This window comes from Phyllostomus hastatus, unplaced genomic scaffold, assembly GCF_019186645.2.
Source record: "Phyllostomus hastatus isolate PE091 unplaced genomic scaffold, TTU_PhHast_1.1 phas_contig_1, whole genome shotgun sequence".
In the NCBI taxonomy this organism is placed as follows: Eukaryota; Metazoa; Chordata; class Mammalia; order Chiroptera; family Phyllostomidae; genus Phyllostomus; species Phyllostomus hastatus.
Window position 1 is genome coordinate 36,430,284 of NW_025333498.1, and position 17,476 is coordinate 36,447,759.

Below are 17,476 nucleotides of genomic sequence, written 5' to 3' on the forward strand. Positions count from 1 at the left end.
AACCCTAGACCCTAACCTCCTGTGCCGCACAATCCGCATCCAGGCCCACGGCCCTCGGGCCCAGGCCCTCTCCCGCCACCACTTTCCCGGGCAGCTTTCAACAGGGGGAGGAGACCGGCGTGAGGCGGGAGAAACCGGGTGTGAGAGGCGTCTCACCCGGAGGGGGCGGAGGTGGCGCCCAACTGAGAGTTCCGCGCGGCGTAGCACTGTGACCCCTATATTTACCCCACGTATGAAGATCACAACTGCGCCCTCTCCACCTCCGTCTCGCACCTCGCGGACGCCGGCAGGCCCAAGCTTGCGCGTCTCGGACTGTTTACTCACGCGTGCAGCTAGCTCCTTCCTAGACCAAGATGGCGGGAGGGGCGGGACCAGGAGCGCGCGAGAGTAGGCAGGCCTGGCGGGAGAGGCCCGAACAGACCCACCAGGCCACGGCGCGCCGAAGTCATCGATCGCACCCTGACCCAGCTGCTATCCCACCCTGCCGTTCGGGTCACACCTTGCCCGGGGAGGTATTTAGGCCTGAATTTAATCAGAAAGGGGCTTGAAATTCCAAATGTTACCGAATCTCCCAAATTCACGAGACTAAATTTAACGGACTTTCAGACTCTCTTCAAACTGAGTTTAATGCTTGTTGAAGTATTAGCAACAAATCATTTACTGCGATGTTTAAGACTAAGACCTGCGTCTAGTTTGCTCTAGATTCCAATCCTCGTTCAGTTTAACTTTAGCAAGTTCATCAGCCTTTCTGTGCCTCAATTTACTCCTTCGTAAAGTAGGGTTGATAATAGTACCTACTTTGGATAAAAAAGAAGAAAAGGTGAAAGGCCAAGGTTCTCAAGTTTTAGTTGCACAACAATGGCCTGAAGATATTCTTGATTAAATTGCTGATTTCTGAGCCCTGCCCTTGGACATTGTGATTCAGTAGATTTAGGTGGCCCCCCGGGGATCTGCATTCTATTAACCCCAGGTGTTCGAGGGTGGCGTCTTGGCCTGGACTTCAAACTGGAGAAACTGCAGTAAACCCTTAATGAAATTCAGTTCTTATTATTAACATGTTGACCCCCTTTTCATAGGCCTCTGAGCGCTTTGCACAGCACCTTAAGGCCCAGCAGCCTTGCACTCTGACCTCACGGGTTCCAGGCGTAGGGCTTATCCCCACGCAATACATCTATCAGCTTCATAATTCTGGGCTATGTTTTGTTTTTCTCTGTGTTATCTGCACCTAGCAAAGGGTCTGCCAAACAAGCCCTGGATATGTAACATGTTTCTTAAACGAAAAAATGAAGGAAGACGGAAGGAGGCATCCAAGTCGGCGTCCAAGTTCTTTTCAGCCGAGCTGTGAACGTTCCTCAGGTGCTGCTGCTGCAGCACTTAAGGTGTGTGTTTGGAATGAGGAAGCCTACACGTGGTCAACCCTCTTTCCTGCCTTATCTTGACTAAAGCCGGGTTCTGAACAATCTATCGGAATCTCTAACTTTTCTGTGTCTTGCAAGGTCTATGTTGTTCGTTCGTTTGTTTGTTTGTTTAGAACATTTATTCAATTTCTCAAGTGAGAAATAGAGAAATAAATGCACACCTTTTAATGAAATCCTTCCCTGTACTGTCCCCCCATGGAGAATAAACGCTTCCACCACCATCTGAGGTAGCTCTTTGTTTAGATATCCTTTAAAACAAGTATCTCATTAACTTGCTGCTGTTTGACTACAAAACTCTGCTGTGGCAGAGTTGAGACTTAGCTGGAGGGGAATTAGTTCCAGCCACAATCTTAATCAGTGCCCCTCCCTGTTGTTTGGTATTTTCTGAATCTGATCTAAGTTCTAAGAAATTGCAGGGCCAAGACAAATCCCCTTCCCTACCCTGACTCTTCACACACCCTTCCGACCAGATTGCTTCTCCAAAGCTTCATTTTTATAGAAATCCTGGAAACACCACCATGGATCTGCTCACACTGCAATAGTTCCATAGTATTTGACACTCAAGTAGATTTTGAATTTATTTGTTTATTTATTAATTCATCTAGCTTCTTTGCCTTTCCAAATCTTATATTTCTTATTCTCTTCAGACTGTCTCTTCAGGAGTAAAAGCCTTCCACTCTCAAACCAATACTCCTTTCTAACCTCCCCATTCTCGTCTTTAACCACACATCAAATATATCAGCAGATATCAAGTGTATAATCTTATGCCTGTTGATGGCTTCTTTCTCCTACTTGCCCTGAATGGTCCTAATGATTCTTCATACCTAATAATTCTTGGATCTTCCCACCCAGTATCTACCTAGAATCCCAATTTATGGCCTAAACATATCATTTCAGGATTATAACATTTTTAAACTACTTTTTATTGAGTGGTAGATGCTTTATATACCTTATCTTCTTTATTTCTCAATAATTGCTCAACATGAAAAAGTACTTTTCCCAGATATACACATAAGCATTTCAAGCTTAAAGAGAATTCCAAAACTATCTATTGAAGCTATATTATTTATCAACATTTAATGAGCTCTACTCCACATAAAGCACTGTGATTGTTATAGGGTGCAGCCAAGAGGGGGGGACCCCAAATGGACATTTGAAATGGGGTCCAGAACTTAAGGTGTCCAGGAGATTTTAAGATGTCTCCATCCCCCCACCCAGGGTGTGGGTTGGGGGAAGGGACAAATGGAGCAAGGCCATTGAGATCTGTTTTGCATAGCAACAGCCTTGCAGCTACCCTCTGGTGTGGTCATTTAACATATCTATAGCCTTTGGCTGGTCGCTTAGATATGTTAAATAGCTGTGATCATCTCTGAGCCAGGGGGAATGGAAGTAACTTCCCCACCAACACGTGACTGGGGCAGATCCCCCCCCCCAAGCTACAGCGCCTGCGTGGGAGCTCGGAGAAGATTGGCTCCAGGACATGGGGGCCACACCTGCCCAGACTCAAGATGGCAGCCCAGTAAAGCTGGAAGGATACGAGTTCCGGCATGTGAAGCCGAGTGTGGGAGGAGTCGGAAATGAGGCTGCAGAGGAAGATTGGCCGCGGGGATTTAAAACCCAGACTTGGCGGCCATTAGAAAAGAGAACCACGCGGCTTTGGCAGAGTGAGGACTCTCCCTTCCCGCAGCCATAGGAAAGAGAACCACGCGGCTTTGACGGAGTGGAGACTCCTGCATCCCAGAGAGAACCGTGCTGCTTTAGGAGAGAGAACCACGCGGCTTTGGCAGAGTGGGGACTCTCCCCTTCCCGCAGCCCTGAGAGGGAGAACCACGAGGCCTGGACAGAGTGGGGACCCCCACAGCTTTAGAAGGGGGAACCACCACCTGGTTTTAGCAGAGATCCTGGCGACTCAGCCGAGGGTGCCGGGAACCCAGGGAGGTCTCCCAGTCGAGATGGAGGACTAACTGGGAAGAAGCAGAGGACTGTCTGAGCCATGGACTTCGTTTTCCTTTCCTGAGATACGGTACTCTGGACTGGGCAAAGGGGGAAGGAAGGAAGGACTGTGTCTGTTTGTGGGTGCTTTAAGGGACTTTAGGATTTTTGATAAAGACATTAGGTCATTACTTTAAGTTTGTATAGCATTAAATAAACATTTCCTTTCCTTTTCACGAATCTCTGGCATTGAGAGATGTCTTTCCTCGGGCGGCGGACATAACGGACCCAGGGCCTTCTTTCAATAATAGTATATCGTCCAAGGCCCCCCTTGTTCTGTTCTGTAACATGATGGTATACTTTTCATGGTAGATTTGTTCTTGAACATTGTAAGAAAATTCAACATAAAGAGTCCTTTGGAAGCTCACTACTTGAAAGACTCCTATAGTACCTCATTTAGTAAAATAAAGTATTCATCAGTAGTCCAAATTACTAATGTTAATGTAATGAGCCCAGTTTTGGAGTCAGATGAGGATTCAAATACTGGCTCTGCCATGGTGTAAAACTTGAGATCTTCCAGAAAAATGCTTTGCTTCACCATGTCTTCATTAATAAATTGAGAAAAAATTATACCAACACCAAACTTCAGTAAATGGTAATTATTACTCCCTAGTACCTAGCTCAAATCCTGACACATAGTAGGTATTTTCAAAGTTTATTACAGGAAATAAATAAATTATGTTAAATAAAATGTTTTTAAATATATAAATTAGTTTAATGTTTGTCTTAGACATTGTGGAGTGTAAGTGTTCTAAGGAACATTTGTAACATTACCCCACAAGATAACTATTTAAAGAGAACCACGCGTTGAGACCTTTTTAGCTTTTTAATTCTGTATTGCTAAAAGATCCCATGATAAACTTTTCAATAATTAATAGATGGAAAACCTTTTTTACAGATGATTTCATCCCATCACTAGTTCACATCAATAAACATACACCTGCACCATGACTAACATGAAATCTGCTACCCTTGCCTTCAGACCTACTCCACAATGTTATCGACTTATATCGAATAAGAGATACTTTAATTCTTTAAGAGACTAAAAGTCTTATCTGGACAAATAGTTTTACTCTTTCCACTGAGCTATGCAGAGAGTTCCTACCATTAATGACCAAACCAATTCATTTTTAGATGAGAAACTCGAACCCCTTCAAGTTCATGTGAAAAGACGGAGACAGCATGGTATAATGGCAAAACATGGAGCCTGAATGATAAGGTTGAAATCTTGTCTACAAACTTCTTTTTTTTTAAAATTTTATTTATTTATTTTTAGAGAGAGGGAAGGGGAGGAAGAAAGAGAGGGAGAGAAACATTAATGTGTGAGACCTGACTCAACCCAGGCATTTGCAGGATACCACCCATTTGCAGGATACCACCCATCGCCCTGAGGATACCACCCATCGCCCTGAGCCACACCAGTCAGGGCCTGTCTACTAACTGCTTAGCTGTGTGACTCTGGCAAGTTATGCAACCTCTTGTGCCTCAATTTCCTTTTCTGTAAAATGGAAATAACTGTGTTTACCTCATAGGCTTGTGAGGTATATATAACTTAATACATGGAAATTAGTTAAACAGTGAGTGGGTACATGATATAAATATTCAGGAAATATTGGCCATAGAAACACTAGTTTCTCAGGTTCAAGAAAAATAGCATATAATATATAAAACCATGAACGTTTAAAAAAATAATCACTTTTTCATTGTCATGGATTTCCTAGCCCACATTACAAATATGCCACTATAGTCAATCAGCAGTAATTTAAAATTTTATTTCTCAAAGTTCAGTTCTGGGGTCTTTGCATCAGAATCACAAGGGATTATATACAAATATGTGGGCCATACCTATCAGACCTACTGAACCAGAAGTTCCAGGGTAAACCCAGTGATCTGAAAATTTAGTATGCGCCCAGAATGATTCCTTTCAGTTCCAAAGTCTGAGCGTCCTACAGTGCTCAAGGTACAATTTTCTTTAACATTAAAAAATAGCTCTTAACTATTAATTTTATTCATAATTAGAATACAAATATCTATTTTCGAAATAACCCACCTGTGTATGCAGAAACTCTTTGTCTATATCTCAAAACGTACAGAGAGAAAAGAAAAGTCTTTTAGAAGCTCAAGAGCTAGAAACAATTTAAACTGACAGCCTTGAGACCCCAAAAGGGAAAGTGATTCATTGTTGTGCTTCAGGACTTTGTGGAAAAAGAATAAAATTACAAATTTAGAAAATTAGTTTAGTTTGAATTCATCACCAGGCCTACTCAGGGCAGGATTAAGTGTCCAATTTTTCTTGATCAATGGGTTAAGAAAAAAAATTTAAACTGCCTATTGTAGTACACTAATGTAATTGAAAATTTTAAATCCTCTAAATGTACTATGGATAAAACTGAATTTTGACCAAAATTTGCAAGCTTCGTAGTCTGTTTTTCATATGGAACTGGTAGGTAGAAATATAAATCAGTACAGCCTCTAAGAAGGACATTTTGCAGTATTTATCAAAATGAAAAATTCTCAAAGTCTTTGATGCAAAAATTTCCCTTCTATATTATTATATTCTACAAATATACTCATTCATGTGCAAAGTAAAGAATAGAGACTGTTAACTTAAAAATACAAAGTCTTTTCAAAGTGAGAGACAAACAAGCATTTATTTGAGATCAATAGGAATAGCTATTCAGAATCATTAATTCAGGCAGAAGCCCATACAGTGTGCTCCATTAGGAGACAAAGGCAAAGGATGTTTATGAGAAAGGGAAAAGGAACAATTATATCAATAGAAGGAAGACATTTCTATTGGTGCAGATACCATAATACAGTCACACTAATTCTAAAAGATATTTTTAATTTTTAGTCTGAGAGTCATTTGTCCAGTGGTCATACTGTTTTCTTGTTATCTTTGCAAACAGTTCTTTGGGATACAATCTTGCTGTAGTCCTAGTCCAAAAGGTTACTTTGCCCTGTTTTAGTATCCCAGAGGTTTGAGACATGAGGTGTGCAGGCCAATTCCTCTGGCAGCTCCATTTTAAAGTGGCTACATTTGTATTCTTTTAACAAGACTTTTGTTCCTAGTAGAATTGTTTGTAAAAAATAAGGTGATAAACAAGTAATGTGAAACAGATTATGTGATGTCTATACTGTATAATACTGTGCATATGAAATAATATATAGTGATATTAAAAAAATGGGAAAATTTTATTTTACTAAAAGGAACTGATTTCCTTAGAGAAATGGCTAATTCCAGGGCTGAGGCTGAGAAAGTATAAGAAAAACCTGGAATATCTTTTTGTGCCAGAAAATAAACAAGTGCTTAAAAGATGGTGGGAACATGTTAAAGGGACTCAGGAGCTCACTTGATGGACTTTCACTGACTGAACCTGGAGCAATGGATTATGAATCATTGAATAGAGGAAGAATCCAAGAGCCCATATTGATACTAAAATATAAATGACTAAAAAGAGGAAAAGGAAAGACAATGTTAGGAAGTCACCATTTTGCACCTGTAATTGTAATAAGTGGTTCAAGAAAATTGATTTTCTTGATCAGGTGCTAAATCAGTAGGTGCAAAAACCATTGAACAAAAGTCTGATGGGGAGCACAGTCTCATAATATGTATCTCCCCATAAGATGCTTATCAGCAAGAAGAGATAAATAGTAACTTTACAGTGGAGACACATGAAAATCACCAAAACCGGTGCAAACTGGTATCACTGAGATTCTGTGATGTGATTCACTGGAGAAACAATATCACTTCTTATGGTATGCTGGCCAAAAGTTCAGAGCCTAAATCTATCCATGAGGAAAGAATCAGAAAAATTCATATTGAAGGATGTTTTATAAAAACAAAACAAAACAAAAAGACAAAAAATCAAACAAAAAACTGGCCTATATTCTTCAAATGGGAATGTCATAAGAAACAAAGGAAAGCAGATAAACTGTTTCAAAATAAAGAAGAAAAAAAACACATGACAGCTAAATGCAATGTGTGATCACAGATCAACAAATCTTGTAAATAATACGTTTTGCTTTAAAAGAATAAAGAAATTTAAGCTCTGGCTGGCGTATCTCAGTGGATTGAGCACAGGCTGCAAACCAAAGTGTCGCAGGTTCAATTCCCAGTCAGGGTACATGCCTGGGTTGCAGGCCATGACCCCCAGCAACCACACATTGATGTTTCTCTCTCTCTTTCTCCCTCCCTTCCCTCTCTAAGAAATAAATAAAAATAAAATCTTTAAAAAAAAAGAATAAGGAAATTTGAAAACAAATAAGGAAATTTGAACAAAGACTAAGTTTTCTACATTTGATAACTACTGTGGTTATATAAGAAAATCAGAATAAGAAATTCTCCTAAATTTAGAAAAAGATTGATTGTTCTGTAGACATAGAACCAAGTCACAACCAGAAACATTTTTAAACACATTCAGTTGATAAATACAACTCACTTCGGTAAAACTGCCCTTTGCGAGTCAACCAATTAGTATCAGCCTCTCACTTGTTAAAGTCAGCTGATCAGGGATGAAGTTACTCCAAAAGAGATGCCTTGTAGTACCAACCAATCAACAACAGTCACTTCAACTCTGACTGGTGTGGCTCAGTGGGTTGGGCATTGTCCTGCAAACCAAAATGTTACCGGTTCGATTCCTGGTCAAGGCACATACTTGGGTTGCATGTTTCTCTCATTCACTCCCTATAAATAAGTTAATTAATTAATTAAGTCTTTTAAAAAATAGCCACTTGAGTAACCCAGCTTCTAAGGATCATGCCAAACCACTTACTCCTCTGAAAGCCCACCCATCCTGAACACCACGCTTTCCGATGACTCCAGCAGACTGCTTTTATAAGACTATGACTGACCAGCATAACCTCCACTCCTACAGTAAGAAGTAAATTCAGCTTTGTCTTTTTATGTCAGATATTGATTGGTAGCTACATTATCCTTTGGTAATTCTGGCAATTCCACCAAGGTCATTTTGCAAACTTGCTTGGCATCATCCCAGGTAACCTTTGGCCAAACAGATACACTTATTGGGTCCTTTGTGTCCATACTTTGTTACTCAGGTCAGCTGCAAGAGGCTTCAGTCTCAAGAACCACCTGAGCTCTATTTTTATTGTATTCTCAATACTGTATTTATTGTTTTATTCTAGGATGTGTAGCCAAGTAGACCTTTGCTTAAGATCATTAGGTTTTGTTCTTTCCTCTGAGTAATTAGACCTTTTGGTTTGGAATAACACCATTTGGTACTTGCCCTAGGGTTTAATAAGGTTATTATCCTTTTGCTTTGGAGGTCTACTATTTGAAAATGTTTGCCATTAACCTGTTTATTCTCCTGCTTTGGTTTTTGTTTTGTTTTGTTTTGTTTTTAGAAATTTAAAAATACTTATTTAAAAACAATAATGAATTACATATTACATATTATACATTACATATTAACAAATATTATATTTTAATGACAAGATTTCATGAAAAAATCAGAAGCATGGCATTTTATTTTCTTGTCTGTGTTAATAAAAGAGAGCTAAGTTCTCAAAAAGGCTTCTGCCTTTAATTTACTGTGCTATATTGTTTTATTAAGAGAACGAAGAAAACCCAGTCTGGTTTTCTTTCTGTACTGGGTCAGGTATGTAGTTAGAAGAGTGAACAATATTTTAATGGCATTTTCAGATTGTAGATATTCTTCTTTGATATAACACCAAAACTTGAGAAGCAATATTTCCTTAAAGATTAATTGCATTGTGGAATCTGAAGTTTTATCAATGAACTTTTCATATCTGTTACATTAAATACATTGGTCAATTACCGAATTTTGAGTGGGTCTTTTATCTATACATGATTTCGTATGACTATACATTGGTCATTTGCAAAATATTGTCCTTGAGTTATGTAGATCTTTCAAATGTTGATACAGCTTATTGTGCATTACCAAATATCACATTTGTTAACATTACAACCAATCTCATCGGAAAGGTCTTTCCATTGATTTTTGGTTAGCAGTGAAATTTCTGAATCATAGGATATGAGAACATTTAACTTCATAAGTCTATGACACCTTTTTTTTCCAAAGTGGCATTCCCAATTTACAATTCCACAAGCAATTGTATAGGAGATCTCATTGGTCCACATTTTGTCTAACGGTATTGATCATTTCAATTTGAACCATTCACATTTGTATAAAAAGTAGCTTCCTGTGATGTTGTTCTTCATTTCCCTGGTAATGAATTTGAGTGGCTCTCCATATTTATTCTTTTATGTGAAATAAATGTCATGTCCTTCATTCTTCCCTTTGTTTCTAACAGCATTATAGTTCACATTCCATACAAGTTACTCATTTAAAGTGTATAGTTCACCCTGGCCAGGTGGCCTCTTCATCCTCTTCAGGTGGCTAAGTTGGTTTGAGCTTTGTCCTGTGTACCAAGAGGTTGCAGGTTCAAGTCCTAGTCAGGGCACATACTGAGATTGCATGTTTGCTCCCTGGTCAGGGCACATGGTAGGGGGCAGTAGGTAACGGATTGATGTTTCTTTCTCACATCGTTGTTTTGTTTTGTTTTTTAAATAAAAAAAAATTGTATTTACTTAGAAGCATTCAGAATGTCAACGAAACAGCTGCAACTTCTTTTTTTGCAATTACAGAGTGGTATTCAGTTAACAGAACAACAATTATTTTGTATAAGCTGCATAAGAGAAAACTGAAGATGAAAAAACTACCATCCCCATATATAACTAATTTGTGCTGTGCACCAACAAGAACCTGCTTTAAACTTCCATGCCAATTTACAACCCCCATACTGTACCAGGCAAGGTTAGTGGCTATTGAAAATACCACCAGGACAGGGCTATCTAAAGACACATTCGGTAGTGTGTTAACTATACAAAAAAAGACACTGTACAGTTTAAAAACAAATCTTACACAGCCTTACATTTCAATTTTTTTCTTTAAAAGGAGTGAGTTGTGTACAGGGGGGTTAAATGCTTTATAGACAAGAAAAAAAAACTGTGCTAGAACCAACTTATTCATCATCATTATCTTCTTCATCTTCATCTTCCTCCTCTTCCTCATCCTCTTCATCCTCTTCATCTTCCTCCTCCTCCTTCTTTTTCTTGCTTTTTTCAGCCTTGACAACTCCCTTTTTTTTTTGCAGCATCAGGCTTTCCTTTAGCTCGGTATGCAGCAATATCCTTTTTGTATTTCTCCTTCAGCTTAGCAGCCTTCTTTTCATAAGGCTGCTTGTCATCTGCAGCAGTGTTGTTCCACATCTCTCCCAGCTTCTTTGCAACATCACCAATGGATAGGCTGGGATGCTCTCCTTTGATTTTGGGGTGATACTCAGAACAAAACAAGAAAAAGGCCTAAGGAGGCCTCTTGGGTGCATTGGGATCCTTGAACTTCTTTTTTGTTTCCCCTTTAGGAGGAATATAAGTTTTCATTTCTCTTTCATAACGGGCCTTGTCCGCCTTTGCCATGTCTTCAAATTTTCCTTTCTCTTTAGCAGACATGGTCTTCCACCTCTCTGAGCACTTCTTAGAAAACTCTGAGAAGTTGACTGAAGCATCTGGGTACTTCTTCTTGTGCTCCTCCCGGCAAGTTTGCACAAAGAAAGCATATGATGACATTTTGCCTCTCGGCTTCTTAGGATCTCCTTTGCCCATGTTTAATTACTTTTCCTCAGCAAGCACAGAGTCATCTAGTGCCCGTCCAGCTCGCACTTGCCCTGGCGCTGTCTCTATCTCGTTGTTTCTCTTTCTCTAAAATCAATTCTCAGTTGAGGATTTTTTAAAATGGTGTATCATTCAATGGTGTTTAATTTAGTCTCAGATTTGTAAAACTATCACTAAAATACATTTTAGGGCATTTTTGTCACCTAAAAAAATAACCTGTACTTTTTAACTATCACTCCCCTCTCTACTCAATACTCCCCTCACCTCAGCCCAAGCAACCACTACTCTACTTTCTGTTTCCATAAATTTGCCTATTATGGACATTTTTTATAAATGTAATCATATGACATGTAACCTTTTATAACTGGCTCTGACTTAGCATTTTGTTCTCTAGGTTCATCCATATTGTAGCATTTACTTCATTTCTTTCTATGGCCAAATAATATTTCATTGAATAGGTAAACCACATTTTGTTTTTCCATTTATCAGCTCATGGGCATTTGAAGTTGAATACAAATCCTGGCCTGTTAGTTATAGCTCAGTTTTTTAAAATGCTGGTCTAGAGTTCTGGTCAAAATGACAGAGTAGGTATATGCTGGGCTCACCTCCACCCATGACCACATCAAAATTACGACATCTGGCTGTGAAAATCAGCAGGGATTTATTTGGCGTGGGAAGGCAGAAGGCCGCTGAAAACCAAGGCATCCTTTTAAAGTGCCCATACACAGCCTCACTTACTCACAGGCAGTCACTCTGATCTCCAGAAGAGGAATACTAGCTCAGGAAGTGTCTGAGACATAGGGAGAGACTGGGTTGTGTGGCATAAGGGACAGGGCTAGGGGGACAGCCAATGTTGTCCCTGTGTTGAGCCCTCCTCTCACATAGCTGGCGGGGGTGGGGGCATTGTTCCTGTGATGAGTTCTCCCCGACAAGGCCAAATCTGAATCCACATTTACCTGGTGAACACCACTCACCCCACCCTGTTGACTCCCTGGGATACTCCCTTGCCCAGCTCATGTACAGCCTGAAGCTCTTTAAGGGGCTGACCCTTACAGAAACCCAGCCTGTGGAAGCAGACCTTGGAGTACCGTTTTGCTGAGTGGTCCCAGGTCCAACGATGGCGGCAACTGGCCTCAATGAACAACATGGCCTCTCCCACATACCTCCAGGCCCAGTACAGACAAACTATCAACCACAGATCATTTTGTAGCTCCTACCAGGTAGCTCTGGGCCAGGCACAGGCCTCTGAACTTGGCCTGTACCAGAGCCCTTTCCAAGAGGCCCCAGAACAAATAAACTTGGTGGTTGGTTTCAGACCATAACCAAAGATTACCCGCTAAGTTCCACAAGCAACAAACCCAAAGAGTGGCCTTGGCAGACACCAGACCACACTGGGGCAAATCTTGCTACATGGGGTCAGTTCCTGCACAGCAGCTCCTATGCTGTGGTCATGGCCAATCTTCACAGTGAGTCAGCCTGAGGGTCAACCCTACCTAATGATGTGCCAACAGCAATCAAGGCTCAACTACAAAGGGATGGTGCACACAGACCACACTCGGGACACTCCTGGAGCACCTAGCTCAAGTGACCAGGGAGACTGCCACTGGGTCCCACAAGACATCTACTACATAAGGCCACTCTACCAAGAGTGGGAGACATAAAAGCTCTATCTAATACATAGAATTAAATACAGGGAGGCAGCCAAAATGAGAGGCAAAGAAACATGTCCCAAATGAAAGAATAGGGGAAAAAAACAGAAAAAAAAACTACTAAATAAAATGGAGGCAAACGTCTGCCAGATACAGAGTTCAAAACACTGGTTATAAGGATGTCCAAGGAACTTAAACTTCAACAAAGAGATAGTAAGCATAAGAAAGGACATAGAAATCATAAAAAAGAACCAGTCAGATTAAGAAAAAAATAACTGAAATGAAGAATATCCTAGGATGAATCAATATCAAATTAGACAAAGAATAGGATTGAATGATCAATTTGGAAGACAGGTAGCAGAAAACACCCAATCAAGACAGCAAAAAGAAAAAGAAAAAAATTAGGATAGTTTAAGGGACATATGAGACAACATCAAGCAAACCAACATTAATATCGTAGGTGTATCAGAAGAAGAGAGAGATCAAGGGATTGAGAATCAACTTGAAGAAGTAATGATTTACAAGTCCAACAAGAGCAGAGAATCTCAAACAAGATGACCAAAGAGGTCCACACCAAGAAACATCATGACTAAAATGCAAAAGGTTAAAGACAAAGAGAGAATCTTAAAAGCAGCAACAGAAAAGCAGATAGTTACCTACAAGGTAGCTCCCATAAGACTGTCAAATGACTTGTGAACAGAAACTTTGTAGGCCAGAAGGGATTGGCATGAAATATTCAAGATGATAAAAAGCAAGGAAATAAAACCAAGATTATGCCACCCAGCAAACTATCATTTAGAATCAAAGGACAGATAAAGAGCTTCCTAGACAAGAAAAACCTAAAGGATTTCACTGCCACCAAAGTAGTATTATAAAAGAAGTGCTAGAGGAACTTCTCTAAGAAGAAGAGGAAGGGCTCCCAGTCAAGATGGAGGTGTAGGTAGACATGCTTCACCTCCTTGCACAACTACAAAAAGGAATTACACATAGATCTCAAAACAAATAACACCCAGAACCATCAGGAAATTGAACTGTATGAAAGTCCAACAATCAAGGATTTAAAGAAGTCACATTCATCCAGATGGGTAGGAGGGGCAGAAATATGGACATGGGGTGATGAGGAGAGGAAATGTGGTGTGGTGTGGTGTGGAGAGGTGACGGTGGTGGTGGAACGGGCATGGGTGGTCTCACATTCATGTGTGGTAGATAAAAATCAGGAGGGACACCTTGGGAGCAAGTGATCCCAGCCCCAGGCCAGACTGCACAGCCCAGGGTTCCAGCAACAGGAAGATAAATCCCCATAACTTCTGTCTGTAAAAACCAGTGGGCATTGGGGTAATGGAAGAAACTGCTGGATTTTCAGAAAGCTTTGTTTAAAGGACACATATGGTCTTAAAATGTATGTAAACCCATTCATTCTGGGATTCAACACCCGGGCACCAGCTATAAGGGCAGCAGTCACACACTGAGTAGGTAAAGTGACTAGAAACAGGGCAAATGCTTCACAAACCCCCAGAGAGCAGGTAACCTTGGTGATTACCCAAGGCTCTGTACCCACACAATTTACAGATGCCTTTTACAGAGCCAAAGCAACTCTACCTAATACACTGAAACAAACACAGGGAGAATGCCAAATTGAGGAGTCAAAGATACCAGTATATGGCCGAAATGAAAGAACAGAACAAACCCCCAAAAAAGAACTAAATGAAATGGAGATAGCCAACCTACCAGATGCTGAGTTCAAAACACTGGTTATCAGGATGCCTAAAGGATTTATTGAGTACAGCAACAACACAAAGGAAGAAATGAAGGTTACACTAAGTGAAATAAAGAAAAATCTACAGGGAGCCAACAGTGGAGGAAGGAAGTTGGGATTCAAATCGATGATTTGGAACATAAGGAAGAAATAAACATTCAACCAGAACAGAAAAAGGAAACTAGAACTCAAAAAAGCAAGGATAATATAAGAAGACTCTGGGACATCTCCAAACATGCCAACATCTGAATATAGGGGTGCCAGAAGGAGAAGCGGAAGAGGAAGAAACTGAAAATGTATTTGGAAAAATAATGAAAGAAAACTTGTCTAATTTTGTGAAGGAAATAGACATACAAGTCTAGGAAGCAAAGAGAATTCCAAACAAGTTGGATCGAGAGAAGACCACACCAAGACATATCATAATTAAAATACCAATGGTAAAAGATAAAGAGAGAATCTTAAAAGCAACAAGAGAAAAGGAGAGAGTTACCCACAAAGAAGCTCCCATAAGACTACCAGCTGATTTCTCAAAAGGAACTTTGCAGGCAAGAAAGGACTGGCAAGAAGTATTCAAAATGATGGAAAGCAAAGACCTACAACCCAGATTACTCTATCCAGCAAAGCTATCACTTAGAATGGAAGGACAGATACAGTGCTTCCCAGACAAGCTAAAGGAGTTCATCATCACCACGTCACTATTGCATGAAATGTAAAAGGGACTTAAGAAGAAGAAAGTCAAAGCTATGAACATTAAGAAGACAACAAATTCACAACTAACAACAAATGAATCTAAAAAAAGAAAAAAAACTAAGCAACAACCAGAACAGAGACAGGGTCATAGGTATGGAGATTATTTAGAGGGTTATTAGCTGAGAGGCACAAGGGAGAGAAAGGGGAAAAGGTGCAGTGATTAAAAAGCATAGTTGTTGGGTACAAAATAGGGGGATGTTAAGAACAGTATAGGAAATGGAGAAGCCAAGGAACTTATATATATGACCTGTGCACATGAACTAAGTTGGCGGAGGGTGGTGGGGTTGCTGGAGCAAAGGGTAGTACCAGGCTGAGGGTGGCAAAGGGAGAAAATGTGTGACAACTGTAATAACACGATCAATAAAATATACTAAAGAGGAAGAAAAAGAAGACATATAAATAATAAAATGCCAATAACTATGTACCCATTAATAATTACCTGAAATATAAATGGATTGAATGCTCCAATTAAAAGACATACAGTAGTTAAATGGATGAGAAAACAAGACCCATATACATGCTGTCTATAAGAGACTTCAGATAGAAACCTGAAGAAATCCAAAACATTAATTTGAAAAGATATGTCACCCCTATTTTCATTGCAGCATTATTTACAATAACCATGATATAGAAGCAACCTAAGTGCTCATCAATGGATGACTGCAAAAAGAAGTTATGGTCCATATATACAATGAAATAGTACTCAGCCACAAAAAAAGAATGAAATCTTATCATTTGCAACAACATGGGTGGACCCAGAGGGTATTATGCTAAGTGAAATAAATCAGACAGAGACAAATACTATGAATTCACTTACATGTGGAATCTAAAGGAGAAAGTAAATGAACAAACAAAACAGAAACAGACTCATAGATACAGAGAACAAACTGATGGTTTCCAGATGGAAGAAAGTTTTAGGGGAGCTGAGTGAAAAAGGTGAAATGACTAAAAAGTACAAACTCATCATTACAGAATAATCATAGGGATATAAAAAATAGCATAGGGAATATAGTCAATATTATTGTAATAACTGTGTGTGGTGTCAGGTGGGTACTAGACTTATGGCAGGACTACTTCGTAAACTGTAAATGTCTAACCACTATGCTGTACACCTGAAACTAACATAAAATAATATTGAATGTTCACTGAAATTGAAAAAATTTTTAAATCCTGGTCTAGAGCCAAAGTAAGGGCTATAATTAAAGAATTTGCTAATCTTTAGAGAGAGAAGTTTTTGCTATAGAAGCCAGGACTCTTAGTGATACTTACTGTTCTGGGCTACAGATCTGTACCAACCAATTTAATTAAATTGTGAGCCCTTCCAAGGTGAAAAATTGCTAAGGTCAGCAAGACATGAAAGAGATTTTAATAATTCAGCTGTGAAATTTTTTTAATAAAAAAGAAAAATACGTTATATAAACAATTATATATAAACCTTTTTTTAAAAGGCAGACAAAGATTCAAAATTGTTAACATAAATAAAATTACAAGATAGACTTCAGGAAGCTTTCAAACAGTAGTCTGGGGTACATTCAGTATCTGAAGTAAAAGGAGCTTTATCTTCTCTTTTTATACAAGGGCTCAAATCTGACTTAGGAGATTTAATTAAAAAATTAATTAAAAATATGAAATTGCAGTTTAGAAAATATCTAATATGTGGCTTAATCTTTGCAGATAGCTTTAAAAAATAAACAAGATAGAGATCAGTATCGTTAATGGCTCTGTAGATACAATACCCCAAAGTATCTTTGTTCCCTAAGATGTAGGAACCTATATGAAAGAATATTTGTAAATATAGCAAGTAGAAGGACCATTAAAGAAACTACTTACCACACTGGCTAAAACATGGGACAGCTATCCAAAAATCTATCCAGTGATACAGCTTCAATGTAGACAAGAGCACCCAGCAATTGCCAATTCTTTTTTTTTTATTTCCCAAGGAGGGGAAAACAGCTTTCTTGTGTATGTAGATATCACTTGTCTACTTTCAGTTCCACCTCTATATCAGAGTAAAAATTTAAGTTGTCTAAAAAACCAAGAGGAAAGACAAATAGGCTTTGCATTAGAAAGAAAACAAGAAAAGCTTTTGGATTACAGCAAAAATGACAGTATCAGATTGTTTGAAAAAAAGAAAAGACAAATTTGAATATATACACCAAATTGTGACAGACTTGAGGAGAAATAAACTTCATCTACCTTGGTTTAATAGAACTGCTGAACTTAAAAAAATCTCCAGCAACTCAATGTCTCACTGTAA

At 39.2% G+C, this 17,476-nt stretch overlaps 1 protein-coding gene and 1 pseudogene across 5 annotated transcripts in view; both read right to left on the minus strand.

Annotated features, from left to right (window-relative positions):
* The window catches only part of RIF1 (replication timing regulatory factor 1), a 66,112-nt gene extending 65,631 nt beyond the window's left edge, over positions 1 to 481 (minus strand). For 2 of the 5 annotated variants that reach the window (XM_045831903.1, XM_045831899.1), the window contains exon 1: positions 17 to 185. In XM_045831903.1, coding sequence (XP_045687859.1) covers positions 17 to 39 — 23 coding nt within the window. In that variant the 5' untranslated portion in view covers positions 40 to 185. Of the gene's footprint in view, positions 1 to 3; positions 186 to 225 lie in introns of those variants that run through there. The other 3 variants (XM_045831900.1, XM_045831901.1, XM_045831902.1) reach the window with 3 other exon arrangements.
* Positions 482 to 10,095: 9,614 nt separating this feature from the next.
* On the minus strand, positions 10,096 to 11,100 carry LOC123807190 (annotated as a pseudogene).
* Positions 11,101 to 17,476: the final 6,376 nt, after the last annotated feature.